This window comes from Papilio machaon, chromosome 16 (genome assembly GCF_912999745.1).
Source record: "Papilio machaon chromosome 16, ilPapMach1.1, whole genome shotgun sequence".
Lineage (NCBI taxonomy): Eukaryota > Metazoa > Arthropoda > Insecta > Lepidoptera > Papilionidae > Papilio > Papilio machaon.
In genome coordinates this window covers 2,739,923-2,764,628 of record NC_060001.1, presented here as the reverse complement: position 1 = coordinate 2,764,628, position 24,706 = coordinate 2,739,923, and the positions used below count along the sequence as shown (strand labels likewise).

General features: G+C 32.9%; 1 protein-coding gene across 1 annotated transcript in view; it reads left to right on the top strand.

Annotated features, from left to right (window-relative positions):
- Positions 1-24,706, top strand: part of LOC106716620 (protein dead ringer) — a 103,327-nt gene that overhangs the window by 65,877 nt on the left and 12,744 nt on the right. The window contains exon 4 of the mRNA XM_045681527.1: positions 1,017-1,089. Coding sequence (XP_045537483.1) covers positions 1,017-1,089 — 73 coding nt within the window. The remainder of the gene's footprint in view (positions 1-1,016; positions 1,090-24,706) is intronic.

Below are 24,706 nucleotides of genomic sequence, written 5' to 3'. Positions count from 1 at the left end.
AAGATATACCTACTATTTGACATGCATGAAAATAGATATACATAACACAGTGGTAGGCCTTCACTTCAGACCAATCAAGCAATTTTATCGTTGCGTTCGACTGATAAAGCCTGATCTGCTTTTTAAATTGCAAAGTGCGTTCAGAAACCGGATATTGTACAATTTGCTACCAATGTTTTGTCAGTTTATGCACGATGGGGTGGCCGATTACTGCAGCCGTGTACAATGTGAGATAGTGTGAACTTGTTTAGGGATGTCCCCAGTATACAAATGTGTACGTAATAGGGTTGTACAAATTCATTTTTTTAACTAACAAACTTATTGAAGGTATTTTTATTATTTCTTAAACTAGTTTATTTAATTATTTGGCAGCTTTGGCAGAAATTTCGGCTTTAGTAACTTGATAAAATGTTGTTGATAGTCATAAATTTTATGTTGTTTTATTTGGTGTTTCTTTGTTTTCATGTTGCGTTCAATATTTTTAAGAACTGCACGATAAGGGTAGAAGTAGGTGTTTTTTACTAACAAGTTACGCAATTTATTTTAATGTCTACTGGTTAATTCATAAGGTATGAGTGAAATATTGAGTTTTTTGTATAGAACGGTTACATTTTCCCGGACATGCGGGCGGGCGCACGTGTGCCTCGCGTCTGCGCTCCGTTGCACATCACTTCCTAGATCGAATAATAATTTGTGAACTGTTGATTAAACGTTCGCAATAATTACATGCATTACAGCATACCACAAATATTTATAGAACGTTTTCTTAGAATCACCGTATTTAATACCTATAATGACACATGTTTTTTAATACTCATTAGATTTTTATAAAAGGAACTTAAAAAAAAAAAAAATTTACGACAGTATTTTATTTAAAAAAATACTATTGAAGAACGCTAGCAGAATATTAATTGTTATACTAAACTAAACTCTCTGTTCAAATATATTTAAATTTATCTGAGACGTTATTACCGATGTGTATAAATAAACAAACAAAACTGTTTCCATTGTTTCAGTTATACGAGATCAGTGACGATCCTCAACGCAAGGAGTTTCTGGACGATCTGTTCTCATTCATGCAGAAGCGCGGTAAGTTCTCACACATATAAACTTTTTGATACAACCTCCTTAGATCTAATTTATCGTTGGCCACTTAAACTACATTCATCGATTTCAAACGTCCAAACTAAGAAGACCTGCGTTTTATTGTGTTTATTTGCCTAAAATAGGTATGTGTTTATTGGTATGTGCCGTGATAATGAATCAAACGATGTTGTTATTTTAGGATCTGATAACGGTTTTATTGTGAAATAAGCAGTTATTTTTTTCTGTGTTCTATTTATTTTTAGGTTTTGCTATGATTGATGACTTTCCATGAAATAGTTTTCCCCTGTAGGTACCTTTAATAGTTATGGAATATATTTTACATAACTCAGAAAATGTAACATCGAATTTCTTGTCCTTTTTTACAAGTAATACCTTCTATCATAGATACAAAACTTATAGATATATCATCCGGAGCATAAATTTGAAAAAATTAAAACCCTTTTATTGAAGTTAAATCCTTAGTGTTGTCATTTACAATATAAAATTAAAATGACATTTCAAGAATCGCCTCAATATTAAACCTCTTTGCGTGTCTATAGATTGTTTATCTATGCCTTCTATATTAAATGTACAATCATTCTTATCGATTTAAATGTACATTAATCATAGCAATATTGATCGTAAGACCTATGTAAGTCCAATGTGGAACTAATGAGGGCGCTAGTGTGGGAATTCGCTGCAACAGTGTTATCTGCAAAGATAATCATTGTGTTTTAAATATCATAATAGAAATAATTAAGCGAGAGATCGTTCAATCGCTTGGGGCGTTGAGTTAGTGCGCGGGCGCGTGATTGATAACCGTACAACTTACCTTGTCTCGCACGTAGACATGAAGATATTCTATCTCAGTTCCTCATTAATTGATCTTCGTTGCAAATGGCGCCATCAATGTCGTTGTACAATTGATGTACGATCGCTCGGCTTGTCGAATCAATGCTTATTGTTGTACGATTAGTTTGATATCGATAAAGCGTTCCCCGCACTATTCATTACGTCACTGCTATGGCGTCGTTACTATATTAATGTTTTTTGTATTCAGATTTAAGTAAAAGCAGCTTTGCCTGTACAAATACATACACAAAGGTTTATTAATATTGAATTCAAAGCCTGTAATTTGAACAAAATAATATGGATCTTAGGTAGAAATCGCAGGTGTTTAGTCATCGAATTCAGTGTGAAAGTGTCCCAATTACTTAATCCGGCCAATAGGGTGTAGGGCGGCGCTACTGTCCGCGCTCCAATGTTTATTGCAAGCGAGTAATTGAAACAGAATGTTGTTTCGGACTTAAATCACACCGTTAATTATTAAACTTTTGAATTTATATCGTATCATAAGATTACAAAACTAAGTTTCTACTTAAAATTAGGCTTTAATTCAATTAAGAGACATTTCGTTTTTATTGCAATTCCAAAAATTTGAGTTAGATCGTATTTTTGGTACTCACCATAGCGTAATTTGTTAGAAGTTTCGAAATCGAAGTAAGCTCCTAACATTCTGCTTTGAACTAGGACTCCCACCAGGATACGTAATACTCCATAAAGAGTTTTGTTGTCGCAATCATGTTACGAGACGGTGTAAATCAGTCCATAAAGACCGAGTGTCGAGGTTTGCGATCGGAACGAGTCCGGCTTATCTCGTTCGGAATAAATTATTATTCAATTTATCACCCCCGGTCGTGGCCAACAAACTTCTGGTTGTTATTACGCGAGCCGCGATAAGGACGAGAATTAATCGATTTGATTTTTTTATATCGATTTTTATTTGTACACTCACGATCGGATTAGAATCGAATAAGGGTTTCGATTTTGCTTACATAGTTTTTATTATGTGTTTCGATTGAAGATATTTTTTGTGCAGAGTGACTGTTGAATATTAGAAACATCAAGACAGCTTGGAGCATTCTTCATTTAAAATTATACTATTTGTTAATATATCCACTTAGATGGTAAAGGCTGAAAGTAACATTACGTTATATTAATATTATGTTTGATATCTCTCTTGTTTATAACTTTCAAATAATTTTACATTATTATATTTTTATTAAATAAAACTAAAGCTTAAAAATGAATAGGATAGAATAGTTGCCTCATATCCTCGGGATAGTTCTCCAGTTAGACATATAATTAGAGTTTCATATTGCCATGTCATAGCAAACATCAAGTTTTAATTAGTTAGAATTAATTTATTCGAGGTGGGTTAATCCTCACGTGAGTGGAGAGGCATCACTCGGCTCGATCTCAGCGTATTAATAATGTTTTATCATTTATTATTGCTCATGAGTAATGAAAGTGAACCCGCCACGCCCCGCGCACCACTCCACTCCGTCTTCGTCTCGCGAACGAAAAAAAAAACAACAGATTAAAAATAATATCGCTTTATATTTTTTTTTGTTTTAATCAATCACGGGCACAAGCGTTTAATTTAAAGACAGCGACAAACGATTATGTAAATTCTAATTAAAGCGCCAAGACTTTGTGGGTGGTTGATACGTTTTAGTTTATTCGTGTTTTTGATTTGTATGATGTTTGCGTATTGTCATAGTGATAAAATTATGTATTATATTGCGGTCCCAAATTTTTGACAGATGGTGTAAATGAAGGTTATGTAGTTAGTATGCTATAGTTTGTAAAAATAATTTTACAATATATTTTTATCGTATTTTTGTAAAATATCAACTAGTTTCTTTGGCGCAATATTGTTTAGCTAAAAATTCAACCATTAAGTACTTAACAAGTACAAATGTATGTTTGGATAAGGCTTACAATCTAAGTTAATAACGTGAATAACTTTAGACACTATAATAGAACTTATCATGTTGTATCTTAAAGCTATCATCTTTAAATCACGACAGGCTGGTTGTTTTGTAGAAATAGAAAGCACATAAGTGCGGGCGATGTTAGCACGTGATCGGCTTGTTAGCCGCTGATTGATCGGCTATCAGGCCAACCCGTCCTTAAAGTATACAGGCTGATATAAAAATGTAACATGTTTATTTTAACCATGAAAACAAAGCGTCATATAGGAATTTTAACAGTATATTTAGTTTGATTTTATGACATCTTTTACTATATAATAATAATAATTTATTTGGTTTTTAAGTTATTCCAAAGAATGTCAATTAAACGTATTTAAATTACAACTTTTGTTAAATTGAACGTGTTTACAATTTTTTTTTAAGATTTCAGTTTTTAATTGTTGTTTTAATTTGATTATCAATTCAGGACTGCAAAAGGCGGCGCATTTAATTCTTTAGAATTAATTTTTGGGTTGAAATTTATATCGAACTTAGTCGATAGCAATAAAGAAAGTTAGTGTCAAAAAATGTAGTCGTAATTATCCGAATCATTAGATCGCAGTTTGTAAGTACACTAAGATCAGCCTGTAAGTGGCCAGCCATTGTTTCACTTGTTAATGGCAACTTCGCTATAACTAATAACATCTCATTCGGATTCATTTCCCGTGATTAATTATCTGTTTAATCGATATGAGATGTTGTGCCAACAGTCTTCTCAAATTTCAACCAGCAACAACTTTTTCTAATTTGTATTTTATGACTGGAGGATAAAGTTCATTTTCGTGTGTTCAGTTTTGGACATAGACTAGATTAAAGAGTTGATCTATCATTTTTTTCATCATTTCATTGAAGATAGCCTTTTGTTGGAGGTTTAATTGGTGTCTTAAACTGGCTCGCAGTTAATTCGATTTCGGGCCGAGCTTTACCTTAGCTCATTTGCCTTCGTCTTTTTGTTGGTCGCGACGAGTGTTCATTTAAATTTGATTGATTAGACTCATTTCGATGTAATTGTATAAAACTGTAAAAAAACATTAATATGTTCCTTTGAAAAGGTAATTTCCTCGTTTGTTTGACGGACCTCGTTTTTCTATAACAAACAAAATTTTGGTATAAAATATGTCTGACTTCCTCAAAGATTTTTTGGAATATCGATCTAAAATACAAGGTTTTCTGCATCCATAACTACCGGCCAGTTTGCATTATAGTAAACATAAATGAATAAAAAATGTCACAGTACGTCAGAGAATTGAATTAAAAGAATATACGCCTGCCTGCGCATATGCCGTAAACATTTAATTGTCAAAGTCTTCGTGTCGCGCTTTAAAATAACTCGTGAATTGATGATGCGATGCGATGCGATTAGAACAAGGGCGAAGATTGATGATGGTGCCTCGAGACAGGAATTATGTCGCGGTGCGTTACCGCGCCACGGACTTTGGTGATTTTAATTATTGTTCTAAATGTACAGATATAATTTAGTATTATTTACGACAGAGGTGCGAAACATTTTAATAATATGACATCAGTAGTAGTTGTAATGTTTCTATTTATACTTTAAGAAAACTTTTCTTGACAACATCATGTGATACAGAAGCTTTTTGTTACAAAATAGGTACATAAACAAATATTAGATTAGAAACTCTTTCTTTAGAAAGAATTTAAAATGTTGTTTTACAAAAGATACGTGAATTATTGTTTGTTTTTATAAGTGTTGCCTGGGCAAAGGTTTTCCCTTGTAACTTGTAATACGACATACGTCAGTTACGAGCTACAACATTGTGACGGTCATCTCGCGCCAATAACGGTCGCATAGCGCCAGTCATGCACGACCCACCCCGACCCGATGCTGTTCAAGTCATAAGAGTGCAGCGTTTTTATATCAAATTAATATTTTTATTTAATTCCAAAACTATATTCGGTTAATTCTTAATGCCTTCTTTTTCTCAAATGAATATAATTTAATCTTGAACTTCGACTCGTCAAAGCGTTTCTTTTTTCAAACATGTCGTTATTAACTAATAACTAATAATATTGTGAAAAGAAAATCAAGTAGCTTAACTATAAAGCAATAAATCTTCATAAAAATAGGCATTGTCTAACCGCTTATTAAAAATTTCTCTCGACCATTTTTTTTTTAATGTTTAGTGGTTTAAAATATCACCCGTTATTGTTTTATTCTAAAGTAATCGTATAAATATTGTTGCGGAATCATGCAATGAAAAACTAAATAGTTTAAGACATAAAAACTTGTCAACAGCATGATGGAAGTGTGATCTATTCGTCACATTCGATTAATACCAAAAGTTATATTAGAAATCGCTTTCCTCTTATGAAACGAGCCAAAGGGCCAGAAGCTTGGAGTGTCTATCGATGTTAACGTACAATGAATGAGTCGGAAAGAAACCGCCTCAATGGTAAACGTTTTGATACGACAGTCGCCGTGGTCTAAATGATTTGTTAATTATGAAATCAAATAGAAATCGATCAAAGTATTCCGGTAAATAATATTGGCTAACATACTCTTAGTTTAATAATTATACAGACCAAATATACGTTAGCGGTTATATTGTTTATATAATCATATTTCATACTAACTTTGGATAAAAAATATTATATGATTTTTTTTACCATAACTCATTAAAGATAGAAGATATAATGGCATAGTTCTTAGGTTTCTTTAATATTTCCTTATTTTTAAATCTATTATATTTTTTGTGTCGGTTCGAATTGTTTAAAAAGTAGCTGTCGCCCGCGCCGTCAACTCCGCGCGGAAATAAAAGAAAACTTAATTGGTAGCCCACGTTTTCTTTCGGATTTTGTTCTACATCTATGTTAAATTTCAGTGAGACCTATGTACCCGGTCTGGAGACCTTCTGACATACATCCAAACATTCGCATTTTGAATATTAGTAAAATTGGTGGTGTTTTAAAACGCACAGCATAATACATTTTACACATAATTTTACAATTTACATTTCCTATAGATTTTATTTATTTCGTTTTAAATTTTAATCTTTTTTATTTATGAAATTTAAAATGTTTAACGTATTCACAGCTAATTTATTTGATTTAAATGAGTCAAACGATACAGGTGTGTTACTAATTTCAACGGATTCCTTATAGATTACGATCTATTATTTTCGTCGTGAAAAATGTTTGAGACGATTTGTGATCGCGGTGTAGGCAGGTTCTGCGCAATGGCGGCGGGCGTGTCGCGATCAAACGAGCGAGCGCCGTCAGCTGCCTACTAATACAAATAAAACTAGAATTAATCAACTCTAGTATAGTGATGTGACACTTTTATACGTATTTTGTAGCTGTCTTTTGTTTAGTTTGATATTATATTTCACGGTTTCTGAGCACGTTTAGTGACATATTTTAAAGCTTTCAAACTTTGAAAGATACCGAAATTGTTTATAGTGATTTTGAAATGAAAAAATATCCAATTACTCCCGTAGTTCTTTATAACATATTAGCTTTTACCCGCGATTTCGTCCGCGCGGAATAAAAGATAGAAAACGGGGTAAAAATTATCCTTTGTCCGTTTCCTGGTTCTAAGCTACCTGCTCACCAATTTTCAGTCAAATCGATTCAGCCGTTCTTGAGTTATAAATAGTGTAACTAACACGACTTTCTTTTATATATATATAGATTTCGTTTATGTAGTTACACGCTCTATGTGACTATAGTCTTTCAGTAACTTAATATTTCAAAGTTATTGCAGATGTCCATGGGCGTCGATGAACACCTTGGTTTTCCCGCTGCTCGTTTGCCCCCTTCTCTTATAAAAAAAAAAGAATGTATTTGTGAAAAAAAAATTATTCATTCGAAAAATTCATTACGATTATTGCAAACATTTATTACTAAAGAGTAATATCTAACGCTACATTTAATACTAGAACTAAATATTAATAAACAATGACAATTTGAATACAATAAAGAACATCACTAAATGTTGCGCGATCTATGCGGCGCATGTCTCCCGTTGCGGTCGCGTTTTTCGATGTTAATCTCTTAACGAAATGCGTTTTTATTAATATATCAAAGCCAGCCACGTATCTTAGTGCTACATTTTCATTTAAAAAGAAAAGAAAAAAACTATAACGCGGACATTTACAACTCTATTTATATTCTTTATCTCGAATTAAATGTTTTGGTCGCTATTTAATAAGTATAAAGTGTGCCATTGATCTAAACGCAGCATTTTTTTTTTAATTCTCAGACATGTAACGGCTCATTTGCGTTGTTTTTAATGCGTTGATAAAGTGCTAGTCTGAAATTTTATTATACTTAGATTTTACGTGGTGTTGTAAAAATATAAATTAATTTTAAAGATGTTTGTGTGATTTAAATGTTACGCTTTCTGTTTCTATTTACAGGTTGTTTATTCAGTATTGAAGTCTAATAGAATTTTTAAGGTTACCAAAATATTAAGGGCTGTCCATCATTTAAAATATTTTCCTTTAAAAAGATTAATATGTAAAATAATGTTTTAAAAATATTTAAATTGAAGATTGTTAATTTTTTTTATTATAATACATTTAAAAAAAATAGGAGACATACACACCAGCGGTAAATAGAATGGCATTTTAAAACGTGGGTTGCAAATTAAATGACAAATTCTGTAAAAGAGGACTCTCGGGACGTTTTCGGATGGACGGACGCAAATGTGCTGTAACTCATAAAAAAAAACTTTTTGTTAATAGTCAATGTACGAATTATTTTGGTTCATTCCCAAATTGTGGTCGATGACCTCAGATATTTCATGTTGAAATTTAATTCGTAACCAAAAACGCATTGTTCGATATTCACGCGCGTGTTTAATCGATTTTGTTTAGGCATCGATTTCGAGTTTTACCGCCGATTTTATTAATGTTTGATATGTGACCCGGAGATTTGGATTTCAACACTTGAATAAAGGATATCGTTAGTTTCAGTTTTAATAATGAAGTTGGATTAACTTCTATTAATTATTATTAATGTCATGAAATTTGTCACAATTCCAGAACTACGCGCAACTACATTCGATACTGTAAAAGTAAGAATCGATTAGATCCCGTTTTATTAGTGTAATTAATAAGTAAGCAATTTTTTTGTTATGTTTTGCAAACTTTTTAATGTCTACATTGATTCCTTAAACTTATGATAAAAGGAATTATAAAAAAATATTTCCTCGAAGGATATGCAATAAAAACTTATTTATCCCACTTGGGCAGTAGGGGAAACGTTAAGGTGGGGGGGGGGGGTTTAGTACGACCGCATTATAATACTAAAAACACGAGCCGGCGATTCCCGTCGGTTTGTACGACGCCTATTGTTGTCCGTCTGTCCGTCCGCATCAAATACGAACATAAATCATATTCGTCGTAAATTCGACGCGAGTTACAATGAGAGATCTGTTCTTATATGAATTTGAGAAGTTCCTCCATCAGTGACATAATTATTTTTAAAACTAAATAATTCTGCATCTAAATTTTTTATCACATATCTAAATTTCATGTACGTAATTATAGATTTAGTATAAGACTTCATCTTTAAGCAACTTCAATGTTATTTGAATGATATTGTGGGTAGTTAACAATGAACAACTTTTACGCGATATCAGTTAAAGCTCTATAAATATATAGCTATAACAAAAGCGGACTACATATTTAGCTACACATAAACACCAAACAATTGGAGCGGGCGTGCTCGTAAAATGCGTAAATAATTACGAATTATTATCGATTACAATGTAGAAGGCGGGCATCCATGTTAAGAATGGGCTATTTCCACACGGAGACCACCTTTCTCGGTTACCAAATTAGCAAAAATAAAGGGCTTTTCACGAGCGAGAGGTAATTATGGCGTATTATATAGCTGAATCACAAATTGTTCTAGTTATTGTTGCGGCGGGCCCCACACACCACGACTGTTTATGCGACGAGCACGTACGCTATACTTTGTCGCGCGACATCTGTTCTACAACTTTATCCGTCGCATTTGCGTTTGTCTTGGCACTTATTACAATGGATTATCGGAGATTATCGCATATCAAGATGCGTTGCTGAAACCTATGAAAGGCGTCTTTCTAATTTTGAAATCTACGTGTGAAACGGATTTTATAAGGGCTTTATTTAGACTTTACAATGCCAAGGTTCGCGACGTTTGTTCTAGTGCCAATGTCGATCTTTAAAAAAACTGCGATATAAGAACTCTGCTGATAGCGGCTTTCATAAACTTTTTTATAAATGAAGATTTACTTAAGCCCTTAAGTTCTTTCTAAAGTCTTAACTCCTTTCCCAAGACTAATTAATTCTCAGAGATTTCTCAAAATATGTTAAACCGATTTTTTAATAATTGATGCAAACTGGTGCCACTTTTATAGTACAGTCAACAAAATAAATACAGTATGCATTTACAAAACTTATATACGCCTTCTTTTTCAAAAATATCTTTCCGACCATGAGTACGTGTTAGTTTCGGATAAGTGCGTACTAACTTTTGAACAGAAGGCTTATACAAGTTACTAAAGTTTTGTACATGTATATATATTTATGCAGGCGACTGTACAGTAGATTGAAAAGTTTTATCCATAACAGGAAATTTTATCATTTATCATAGAATAATAAAACAATTGTCAACCCTTGGGCACGTCTATACCGGAGGTCTGATAGATAAAGCCAATTTGTTAGCCCGCACTAACAAATTGATAACCATTTATTCAAGGACAAAGATAGGTTATACAATACAAAATTTGCTAAATTCAATCTTCTATAAATGGAATAAAGTTTAATATTGCACATTACAATTTATTATACAAAAAAGTGATAAGTCTTTTGTAATCTTGCTGACGCCAAGTGAGCTTACACTAAGTTAATTGCATAGAAATGCATTTTTTACATAGTCTGGGAAATGTTTTATTGTGTCTTCATCTACCTGTAACAAGAACAATACTCGATGTACCCAAAATGAACGAGACAATCTGTTGACTCAGATCTGAATCATGAAGTAAAAATGTTAACATGTTTTGAAACAATTTACATAGCTCTTTCAATTGTTAGAATTCAATTAGTAAAGATAAGCTACATATGATATATATCATAAACTATGATATTAGTAAGTCATATAAATTTTTTGTAGTAGGATTATATGTAGGTATATGTTTTTTGTTTAAATAATAATTATAGTAACAAATTATTCAAAGGAATTCTATATCTTGATCTCACACTGTAAAGCAATAAAAATATTAATAGAAATTGTTGGTTTGAAAATAAACAATCAGTTATTTTTGAAAACAGAAAGAACACGAACAAAGGACTATTCTGTAAATGTCAACAGGCGTTTCCTTCGCGAATGAGGCATGAGGAAACGCAAAGGAAGTAAAACAAACGATTGGCAACAATGTGTCCGATTTATGAAGTCGTACGAATCGATCACAATCGAGTTAATGCGAGAATCGATTTACGCTTTTTAAAGGCGCTTTGTGCAGTACAATTTGCACGTGAAAAATAGTAATATTATTACTCCGCATACATTGTTTATCACCAAAAACATTACATAAATATGCTTTAGCGTCAGTATGATTGGAGATAGTGAGAAGAAGATCTCAAATAAGTGTATTTATCTATCTCTACTTGTGTGTATCAAATAAGTTAACATGTAGCGTAGGCGAATCGTTTCTACCCTCATTTGGCGTACGAGTCGATATCGCTCGTGATGGCGCTGCAATTTGCGCCGCCGCTAGATGGCGTTTCGAGGAAACCTTGCGCGGCGTCACGCGGCGCCGGCGCACTCCGTATGTAATTTATTGGTTATTTCGCTGTAATTGTACCCTCGCCGCCCCCTCTCTAAATGTTTCTTGAAGTCGGCGTGCCGGCAACTATGTTCGCATTTACAAGATACCTCACATGCTTTATACTTTTTATCACAAAAGAAATGAAAACAGATAAACCATTCTATTGGATAAAAAAGAAGATAGTCTAATTAATTAATTATTGAAATAGAGCTTTATCCAATAATAATTTTTGTAAATGAGTAAATGTTAGATTTCGAAAAACCCTTGACAATTCCAACTGGAATCCAGTCTAACAAGAATTAATAAAGCATTAGTTAATAGTTGATCACTATTATTTACTTGCGGATGGAAGCAGATATACAAGCGGGAATCGTAATTAACCCACGTCACGGTACTTAGTTATAAGAGTGGACAAACAGACGTACAGATGCCGCCACTGCCGCCGCCGCTACCGGCCGGTTCCTAATTGTACCGATCGTGAACTTTCTATTTGTAAGCTTATAATTCTAATATTGAGCTTGGCTTCCACAAATCTTACACGATCCTACTTACTAGGTACTGGTTATTCAAATCAGATTTTGATGATGATTTTGATATTGTGAAATTACTCATAGTTTTTGACAAACACAAGTAATTAACTAATACTTCTCCTTGTAAAAATATATCTTTAATTGACGTCTTAAGATTTTATTAAGTGGATAAGAAAATTTAAACTATTAATTAGGAAAGTAACAATTAAATCATGTAATAGCATAGCATTGAAAATAGGGATTGCAATCCGGCGTCATTTTCAGTCCGGCCGGATACGACCGGATTCCCATCAATCCGGCCGGATCCGACCGGATCCGACCGGATTGATTAAATCAAGATGATTTTCGCTTTTTAGTACAAAATAAGTAAGTTAATCAAGTGTCACTGCACTTATATGTAGGTAGTTTATTAAAAATAAATCACAAATATATAAAATCGACTTTATTTCTTAACCAATGTTAAGACAAATAGACAACAAGAAAACAATTAAAATTTAGTAGTGTAGGTAACTAGTAATAATTTTACGACGTAACGAGTAGCTTAGTCTTTCTAGATTTCACTGTCACAGATAGATCAATTTATAAGTAACAATATTAATTATCAAGTAACTATAATATCTAATAGATACAATTAACCTTACGTAATTAACTGAAATGAGATCAAAATCATTATTAAAGTATTTGAGAATGCTAACAAACAAGTCTTATAGGTACTCGTATTTATGATTATAACAGATACCATCATGATTTGATGAATCTGTCGAACGAATGAATGACAAAAATTATCACAATAATGAGTTTAGAACTCTTTAGTTTAATCAACTTACGATAAATAATTATTTTAAGTAATAATTGTAAAAAAATATAAGTATTAAAAGAAAATCAATATTGATTTTGAAAATAAGATCGTAGAAAACAAATATTGTTAATTGTGTCATCAGCTAAACGACTTCTAATAGAGCTGCAAATATATACGCACAACGCATTTAAAGTACCTACTCATGCAACAGCTATATTATTTTCCCACAAACTGCTAGCACCGGATCCGGTTTTCGGATCCGGTATATTGGTACCGGATCCGGTAACCATTAAATGATGCCGGATCCGCCGGATTACCGGATCCGTTTTTCCGGATTGCAATCCCTAATTGAAAAGAAACGCATAGAATAAAGTAATTACACTCTAAAATTGGTAAATATGATAACAGTCTTATTTTACTTTATATTTTACTAATATTATAAATGCAAAAGTTTCGATGGATGTTTTTAGAAGGTACAAATCTGCAGAACGTTGCATAGATGCAGAACATAATCTGGAAGAACACATAGGCTACTAATTAAGTTTTTCTTAAGTATGCATTTGTTTTTCAACACTTTAATCAATAAGAATTCCACATTACAATATGCAAAGATAAACTCCACTATGAAGATGAAATGCGTCAATGCGTCTTTGTTTTCAATACAATCGACTTAATATTATTTAAACGGAGTTGAAATTTATAAACTCGCTGAAAAACTTCGTATAGAAATAGTCGAATGTTGTAATCGTCTAAATGTAGAGAAATACAATAATACACACGGAGGTCGAATGCCGAGGAAATGAAAAACACTATCTGTAATCCAACACTGCTAATATAATTTTAATTAAATTTCATAGAAATAAGAACGCTGATATTCGTGGACTGGAACTCAAATATTTGAACTAACCTTTGACAGTTCTTGTAGTCCAGGGGTGGCCAACTTTATAACAACAGAGATCTACTTTTTTCATTAAACCTTCTAACAATTAAAAGTTCATGAAATCGTAAATTAAATTGCGTATAATTCAGTGCACAATTATTTATTATTTTTTAAAGTTAAATAATAAACAAACAATTATTAGGAAATATCCATTTACATTAGTGTGAGCATTGCATTTGAACGTTTTCTTCTACATTATGTTTTACGTATTTATATTATTTGCCTTGCTAAGAGCGACTGGTCTAATAGTGGGTCGGTTGGCCATACCTGTTTTAATCCTTTTTAAGGAATTAAAAAAAACTAAACAGTATACGTTCACTGTGATTTAACATTCAGTTTTTCCTTTTATCAAAAACTTATATACTTATATGCTCCTTTTATTATCAGAAATTGTATTAAAGATATAAATACTAGTACGAAAAAACTAATACAGTTTTATTTTAAATTAATTAAGAGTTGACCTAGTGGTCTATTTAAGTATGAACAAATAATAATTTTCTACGAGGTCGTCTTCAAAAAACAGTCGCTATAAGCTTTTCGCTCATTAATCATTCGATGTAAGATGTCGCGGAACTATCACGTACTTTACCGTGAAACAATTACATTTGTCTAAATATCTGAGCCGAAATTTCTGAGCATCACGTGCTCTACTTACCACTAATTTCTTTTTGATTTTATTTTTCTTTGTTATGTTAATAAGTCAATTTATCTAAAACATAACATTCTTTTCAAGATTTATTACGTTGATTTTAAGGCCTATCAAGAATATTCGTATGAACGTTTTCGTAACGTCATCGACAAAATGTACCAAAATCTCATACAAATTTTGACATATTGTCGATCACATTACGAAGATGCGTACGGCAAATATTCGTACTAGGCATACACATAATTATTTTTATTATGTGTCCGAAACATCTAAAGGAAAAAGTTTCATTTAAACTGTAGCTATGCTTTTATATCCGAGCTCATTTGTCAGAATATTGTCAAAACAGTTAAAATTCTTAACACGCGGAAACGTAATGCTAAATAATTTCAAAAAGACTTCCCGACACTAATCAAACGTCGTCAATTTGTAGAAATAACAATAAAACGAAGAATATTTATTGTCGGATGCGAAATGATGTTGGACAAGATCCAACTCGCGCCGATTGTAAAGATCATCGGAATGTGTTTTACGATTACATAAATTAATCAGAATTGTTTTATCAGTGATAAACACGGTAACTAATATAAATCAAAATAAGTTATTAGCTTACACCGAATTAAGTTATTTATATTAATAAATAAATACCTTCACAAACCCGTTAATAAGGGATACAGACAGAGATTATGGATTTTCATTAAAACATTAAGGTTTATAAAACCTTGTGCGCTGATCCTTCGTGAGCGAGATGAAGACGAGTGTATCGGTAGTGACATTTTAAGGTTAATTTACTTTCAAAAGTATTGACTTTGTTATTTCTTTTTCTTCCTAGACTAGGGAAGGCAAAACACTGGCAAGTAACGAAAAAAGTTCACGAAGAGTGATTCCACAACTACGGAATGTTCCCAATAATCGAAACGTCAAAATTACTCGATGGTACGTTCATGACCTGATTAAACATTAAAAAAGGTACATTGACAGGTTAAGCTTCGCCAGCTCTGTCCAAGACGTTACGTAGAGATAGAAGCAACTTCTTTAATATCTTGGTACAAATTACATTAATATAACTCGTACATAATATATAGTATCTCTTTAAATACATTTTTCTGTCTAAATTTTACATTTAGATCATAAATAAAAGAACACAAAAGACACAATTCTAATTATAATAGACGACTTTAATTCGCCATAGCTCATGATTGAGCTCGGTTCCTAGGCATTGTTTCACAGTGATTTAGTAAATCCTTTGATCACAGCGACCCGTGCCGCAACATTTATTTCCTCTGAATGATATTAATCAAACACGTTTATAGCGGTCTCATACGAAATTAACTGCCGTAGATTAAATGCACGTTCCGAGAACTGGGCTATCAAATATTTCCTATAATAAACTTACGACTTATAACCTATATTATATCTATAACCACAGTTTCTCAAACATATGACAATGATTATTTGCGACATAATATTCTTGGATAACCGCCAATGTTTAATGAATATTTGTTATCGTAAGACAATCAGCGTGACTATTTTTTTTATTGTTATCCCGTAATTTTTTATTATTCTTGTCTTACCATTTTGATTTTCCGACCGTTTTCGATAATGAATGAATAAATTATAAATAGTAATGAAAAAAGTTGTGGACAAGTCAAGATGTGAACAAAATTTACATATTTACTAGGATTGCAAAAAAAATTTATCCTTGTAGCTTCGTTTATTTGTGAATGAATGATTTTTTTTTTATTTGAAGCCTAACATTTTCAATTGAAAGCAGATAGCGGTTATTCTATCTATGAATTCTTTTGTATTACGTAACTTTTAAAGATTGAGAAATCTCATGACGGTTTAATATAAAACTCCAAAAGTAGTCACGTTTTCTTTTTTTATGTTGCTAGCTCTTATTTCTGATATTGGATTTAAATCGAAGAGCTTATTGTGACATTATAAATAACAAATAAGCGATCCGAGTTATAACTCAGCTATAGCAGAGCGAACAAGGGGACACGAAATCTCCCGCGACGTCTGTCAAATTAGCATCACAAACGAAAATAGCGTCATTCTAATTATTTTGATGACTCAAACGAAATACAATTAATCTTACCCGCTTCTGTGAACTGTCTGAATGACGGACAGACTGAAATATCGTCGCATTTTGCGATGAATAAAATTCGGTGTCGGATATCGAATTTCGATTCCATCGGTGCTGCGTATCAAAGATTTGGTTCGCTCGCCGTGCCCCAGACTGGTTGAGCGCAGAACCGTTCAGACAGATCACTTAGTGCATTTTATGCTTTAGAACTTTGTTTTATAATTTAATCATTAAAATTACTTTATTTATATACATTGGATTGTTTGGATACGAAACAATGATGATTTAATGCATTCGGGAAGATGGATTTGTTTTTTTTGCATACATTAGTTTTAAAAAAGTTTTTTTTCCGTACTACAACTTTCGAAATTTTGATAAAGATAGACGTTTGTATTAAATGAAAGGTGATCAATCAAGTGTTGAGGATCGTCTGCTTCGTCAATGGCTTGTCTAATTCAGGAGCAGCTAATGTTCTCGTTATTTGTAGACGGACGGATATCAACTGTCCGGCTCCGCCATCCGACTCCCGGTAACCGCCGGTTTCGGGACCGCGGCCAACATTTGCGCTTACCTTGGATCCATTTTCTTTCCGTATCACTTGCGATTTGAATTAAATTTTTGAAGAATTAATGTAAAAAAAAAACATTCATTTCGAATTACGAGATTAATTATTTTTTCCCAATTTAATGAACTGTTAATCGATATGCAACTATTTTTGTTTTGGTTTAATTTGTTACTCCTAAGAAAAATGTTTTATAAACTTGGTTTATCTTAGAACCATTTTTCTCTTACATGATTTCTTTACAAGTTCTTAGTAAGGATTGGGCAATAACAGTGATGTAACTATGTGTGTCAAACCATAACAAAGTTAATTGCTATCGAAATAATAGTAAAGCGTTGACACAATCCGGCTTTGTGCGACCGCGACTTCGTCTGTCCTTCGTCTAGCGACAGTCGTAAATCAAACGCACCACAAATCGGCCGGCCGCTCACATCTCGCCACTACAAGTAGAAAAAAACCATCCCAATAATAACCACGGATCTAAACGCCATAAAAATATGATTTCGAGTGGGTTTTTAATCCCGCCGCGGTTTTACGACCGTATAAAAGTTGATTAATAATGCTGTGAGTTGTATTAGTTGGCCGCTAGAGGTCGCACAATGTTGCGTTGTCCTATATACAAGTGATATGCGATATTTTGACGGCTTGGCCAGACGTAATAAGACCTTCAATCATGTTTATACACTTTTGACTCAACTATTCAATCCTTTGTTCCAAATGAATTAGGCGCGAAAATATTTGCTACGTAATTTTAGATTGATTAATTACAAAATACCACACGACTCGGCCTATAAAGTACTACTAGACCTTGATACGATTAAATTGTGACGAAGGTAATTATTTTCTCTAGTTATGAAACAACTTATGTTTTAGACCCTTCGTACACAAGGCAATGTATATCGTCGTAACTAATATGTGGTTGCGTCGCGAGAATTGCGTTGCGTCCGTACACACAACGTTGAATCGCCGCGCGTCGTGTATTCGATCAGTATCGACCATCAAATCATTGCGACTACATGTAAACTGTATAGATTTGTTCCGCCATCTTGAAAATCGCAGCAACTTTTTTTACGAGGATTTTGACAAACGAGTTGAGAGCGACTGGCTTTGTCGATGACAGATAGAAATGTCGGCAACGCGCGCTGTGTACAGTCAGCTTCATAAATATAGTGGCAGTCAAGATATCCAAATATATAGGAACACCTAAAGTGATCAATTATATAAGTACAACCAAAGTTATCAAATTAATTGAAGCATCCACTCTGCTCAAAAACACCGGAGCGTTCACATCGTCATATATATGAGTACATTCAAAGTGCCCATAATTATAGTTACAGACATAGCGTCAATAGTAACGAAGCATCGAAAGTATGCAAAAATATCGTAACATTTGACAAAATTGAACTCTATCTCTATTTACTTAAGATACACTTTGAAATATACTACTCCTGTTAAATTCATTTGACATTTTATATCAAAACATTTTTTTGCTATTTACTTCAAGTTTACGTCCCGCATGACAGATACTAGATTGATAACCAATATCAAATTTTAATTTGTCACCATATATGCCAGTTTGGCCTTACGGTTTAACTGCTCGCTGTAATACGCAGTTTTGGCGATTCGAATCCCAAACTTATTTTTACATTTTTAAGGTTTTTAATTTTATTATCAAAGCGTTATATAAAATTGAACTTTTTCGCAACAATTATTGGTTATTATTCGACATCTTTAAAAATTAAGGAACCACAATATTCCTTGTCACTTTTTTTAACCGAGACATCATTAGCATGTTTTTTTATTGTTCACGTTTATTATTGTAAGTTTCGTCATTAAATTCCGCCCGGACTGTCACTGGCGACATCGAATACGTGTAATAAATCTATGCTTGGAAAATTCTACTGCAACCGGACTGAAGATACCTAACAGTAAGAGAAAAATAATTTGATACAAATTGTCAATTAATTTAACAGAAGTTGTATAGATGGCCGAACCTAATCGTTATTAATTTTATTTAAATATTTAATACCCAAAAATTTAAAATTTTAAATTGTTTTTCTTAAGTAAAAAACATATTCTAAGTAAATTACTAGATTTTTCCTTTTCATTAAAAATAAATCAAGCTCTATACATATATTGATAATATTGAAAAATAAAAACCTTGTAAGCCTGGGATTCGAACCATTAAACCTACGTACTGCGGCGAAAATAGTAAAACACTGAAACTAGCACATATTGTGACAGAATAAAATTTGATATTACTTACTAGCTTTTACCCGCGACTTCGTCCGCGCGGAATAAAAAAAATGCTCACAAGATAAAAAGTTCCTATGTCCGTCTCCTAGTTCTAAGCTACCTCCCCATCAATTTTCAGCTAAATCAGTTCGACCGAACTTGAGTTATAAACAGTGTAACTAACACGACTTTCTTTTATATATATAGATACGTAGATTAGGTATCTGTCATGTATCGTAAATTTATAAATTTTAAGCGTTATAAATAAGAAGAAAAATGTTGGGTTGTCCGATAAGTTCGTGCCCATTTTTAAGGGAAATTTTAAAGGCCCTTAAGTTTTGGCATACGTCTTTTAAATTATATTTGTTCGATTTTATAGCAAAAAGTCTTATGTATTTCGGCAAAAATTAAGTGAATCAGTTTTTATAAAACTGGTAGAAAAGAACGAATCGTGTCCTACCATTTGTCAAAATATGGCTGAAGTTAAGCTTTTCAGTATGTATGTGTTATGTAAACATGTCATATGTTTTCAATAATTGTACCTATAATATATTCGGGTCTATTCTAAGATACCTATTGAAAATCGGAACGAACTTATTGGACAACCTATTATGTTGATACAAAGCGTCAAATGAATTTAACAGAAGTAGTATATTTCAAAGTGTATCTTAAGGAAATAGAGATAGAGTTCAATTTTGTCAAATGTTACGATATTTTTGCATACTTTCGATGCTTCGTTACTATTGACGCTATGTCTGTAACTATAATTATGGGCACTTTGAATGTACTCATATATATGACGATGTGAACGCTCCGGTGTTTTTGAGCAGAGTGGATGCTTCAATTAATTTGATAACTTTGGTTGTACTTATATAATTGATCACTTTAGGTGTTCCTATATATTTGGATATCTTGACTGCCACTATATTTATGAAGCTGACTGTACAATCCGCTATGAGAAGAGTGCGTAAGTCGCTTAGCGACTGTATTCGCCGGGTTTCGAACATTTACGTTGTCTTGTGTATGAAGGGTCTTAATTCTAAATCTTAATGTGGTTTGGTCAAAATGTAATACGTTATTTTTTTAACGGAGACCAGAAGTCGAGTAAAAGTGGATAGCACTACCTATCTATCTCATTTAAGTTATAACATCCAACTTAGTTTTTTTCAAACAGTAATCAATTCTATAATCAAATGAATGTGGAATAATATGTTCTATATTTGTATCCAATAGTCTGTCTGTCACGTTGACGCAACGTCACTGTGTCACTGAAAATTTCATCGAAATTCCTTAGCATTGTTTAGCAATGACTTGTCTAACATCGCTTGATATTTTTATCTCACATTTTAGAATACTAAATAAATAACATTCTAGTACCATTGTTTTGTAGTTTATGTAATAGTTACCCATTTAACTATAAAAGACGATAAGCCCTAAACCCTACTGAGTATTACCTATTACTTTATTTATTATTTTGCATTGAAATTACTACAATTTTGGAATATCTTTTAATTTTTTTCTTAATTTTTTGGTTTCTTGTAGAATAGAATGTGTATGGTAAATTTAGTTGGGGTCTTCTCAATTTTTTTGTAAGAAAGGGCTGCCATGAATATTAGACAATATTAGAGCTATTATAATTCTTATCATAACATTTTTGCAGTTCGTCTTATAAGAATGTCTTATTAGCCTCGGATGAGGGACGTCGGCCGGTCGGGAACGGAATGCGTAATAATTCTCGTTACGGGTCGAATTTATTCATTGGACACATATATTTTATTGTTGTGGCGGGCGCGCCGGGATCGCCGCGGGGCCCTATAAAATTATTCGAATAAATAATCGACGAGATCGACTTGTAATTAAAAACATAACTTATTAATAATCGTTTATTAATGCTGGCGGGTTTCGCGCCTCGCGCTGCGCGTCCTGTCACAAAAAAATATGAATTACCGAAGGTGCATCACATTCATCAGAATTTATATCACATGATAAATGCGACCAATTACAAATAATAAGAATATTAAATAGATTCGATACGATAAATTGATCTTTCGCAAGATTTTTACTAATAGAATTTAAGACTGTTATGACAAATATCCAATACTAACAAAGGTGATATAGGATTTGTGAAATTGGGACCTAAAAACTTAATTTCCATTAACACTAACTTTCTCAACAAATATCCGAAAATGGAGAGCATTTGAAAAGTCTATCAACAAGTCTTAGAGATACAGCAATTTGGTCAAGACAAATCTCCGGTCTTACAAAGCTGTACATTTGACTACAAACGAGTTACTCGCCTCGTTATTTATAGCGCCACTCCAATAACGCTGGAATTACTGACCAGAACCTTCTCACCCGAGGCTCGACCTTTTGACGTTTAACACCAAGCAATTCCTTTCTTAGTTAATTTGTGTCAATGTTGTATTTGAGTTAACTATTAATTTAACCTATATTACTACGGTTAATGAATGAAAATAATTTGTTATTATAAGATTGCGGTTAATTCTTTTTAATGTATTTATGTCGGGTATTGATTAATGCTTGTTTACAACAATGATAAAAACAGTATGTTGCTAAAAATGAGTAACGTTTCTTTGACGTTTGATCATAATACGATAAAGTTACAGCAGGTTATTTGTAGTACAGTAATTAATTACTTCTTTGTCGGTTTGTTTATTTTGATACATTCTAAACATATCAGTATACAATCCGCACGCAAATCAATTTATCACCAACGAAAATACTTTAATAAATCGCGAGGCGTCGAATGAGATCTTTGTAATACGTAGAGAGATCTGTCTTCGGTCTCACAGCTGTGTACAGTCGGTCGAAACAACAATACTCGACAAGGCGAGAAGAGAACAATAAACCGGTTGATTTATTTTAATAAAATAATTTATGGGCCCAGTACAAATTGGTCTCGGCGGGCTCGCTTATCGACTATCCGCTCGATAAAACCGATGTAGATACGTCGATATATCGAAGAGTTATTAATGGCAAACTTATTGTATCGTTTTAATGAGATATATCGATACGAGTCGACCAGCACTAGTACAATATTGATATATTGCAGTTTTAATTTTAAGATAGTTATCTCTTTGATAACCAAAAGATATTAATGTTATTTAAATATAGGTAACATTATATAAATAGGAACAGAAATTACGTTTCTATAAAGAGGAAAGAAAACAGGAAAATAAAGATAAGGGAACTAACTATCGATATTTTTGTTGTAAAATATTAATAAGGATTTTTGTTCTGCATTCGATGTAAGGTAGTTGTTTTTATTGTTGTTATATAGTTTGTTGTAGAATGATCGCATCCCTTTTTCAGAGCGATAAGCAGTCAGTCTCGTAAATCGAAGTGTTCATAACTCCCGGCCCTTAATTACGAATAAATAAATAAATAATTGAATGTGAGCGGCCGCGGGCCTAAGCGATCGCGTCTGTCCGAGGTGCTAACAAGCCTCACACCTTCACATGTCCAATCTGAATATCTGTACTCGATACAAACGAATCTTATCGATACATCAATAAATTACTAATCGATTGATCGCACTGTTTTTACCGTGACGTGTTTTAATATCCACTTCTGAGCAATAAGTTTTTCTATCTTCTACATATTCGTTGTGTCCTTTTTGTATACATATTATTTGTCTTCTTTTCTCACCAAAGCTTAGCTGACATCATTAAAACTGTCACCGTCAACTTGTGACCAAACATGTCAAGTTTGTTTTGCATTCGAAAACATTTATGAAATTGATACACCGTCCAAAGATAGTAGCGGTCGCGGAAGACGTCTCTATTGTTGACTTCATTCATTTTTTTCAGTGGACGATTGACGCGTATCCATTTCCCTAAGCCGAGAATAGTTGCCACCTCCGTTGGTATGAAATAAAAGGCATCACTCGTCGCGGCAGACCATCGGGATATCTCGGGAGATGCGACAGATCGCCGCTCGTTAGAATGTAATTAGCTCACAGATCACTCAGCTGTACGTCTATTTCAATAACAAACGAATAATTTATAACCGATGTGATATTATTTACGCAAATATTTCGTAAAGGTGTTATTTCGAAGAGATTTTTATTATTGAAACACATTCGTTACAGAAGTTTACGTTGAATTATGCAATTAATAAATATTTTGATTTTATTTATGCAACAAATCATTTACATTTTATTACATAACACTTTCTAATAAAGACACGAACAACAAATGACTTTTAGCACAGTCCATTTCAATTTAAAACAGTAGAACTTAACAGTTCTGTCTTAGAACTTAAAACCTACAAAGGATTTTTAAAGAGATCTTTCAAGCGATAAAATAAGCTTTCAAATACCTACATGCTTACGTCTCTATTAAAAATTATCGTGAATCTATAAACACAACATTTTGGCACAATCAAATAAAGTTTTCTTTTTTTTAAATAACCAACATAAAAATCTGTAGTATTTCTTCCAATATCTCTAGAATGAATGATCGCCAAAATATATTTATAAACTCAGTTTCGAAGTGTTCGTAAACAAACAGCAATTAAGAGTTGAGTTTTGTTTAGATAGTCGTGGAATCATTGCGGCATACAGGTCGGTGCGAAGGTGGAGGTTGGCTTGATGGATGAGCGTCCAAATTGCCTCGCCTATCCCCGCCTATCGCAGCCTCTAACGACTGCTGCCCAAAAGTGATTATTTATACAACGCGATGACAGCACTTCCGACTTCTTTTTATACGTATGACGGGCATATCGAAAACGTTTACGATTTACTGCAGATTTTTTCCCCGTATTTCACAGAATGATTCATAACGTTTTTAATTTACATAAGATAGCTCTTACCCGCGAATCCGTCCGCGAGGAATTAAAAAAAAACTTGAGAGGTGTCAAGGGACACCCGGATGGAACGAAGTTCCTTTCTATTAATTAGTGAAGGAACCAATGTTTATTATATGAATAAAAAACTTAAGTCTTCACAAGAAGTACATTTTATTTCTATGAATTTTGATTACATATTGTCAGGTCGTTGCCATGGTGAAGGAGCGCTCATTCGTCGTTAACATACTTACTATAGCAAAAAGTGTCGTGACAACTTTTCGTAAGAATTTTTTCCGTCTAGCCCCCTTTCACAACGCGCGATAAGGAACTTCGTTCCAAAAATAATCACATTTCAAAAATCAAACATCCATTCATCTAAACTTAGGCATTCTTAATATTACTAAGATACTAGTAAGA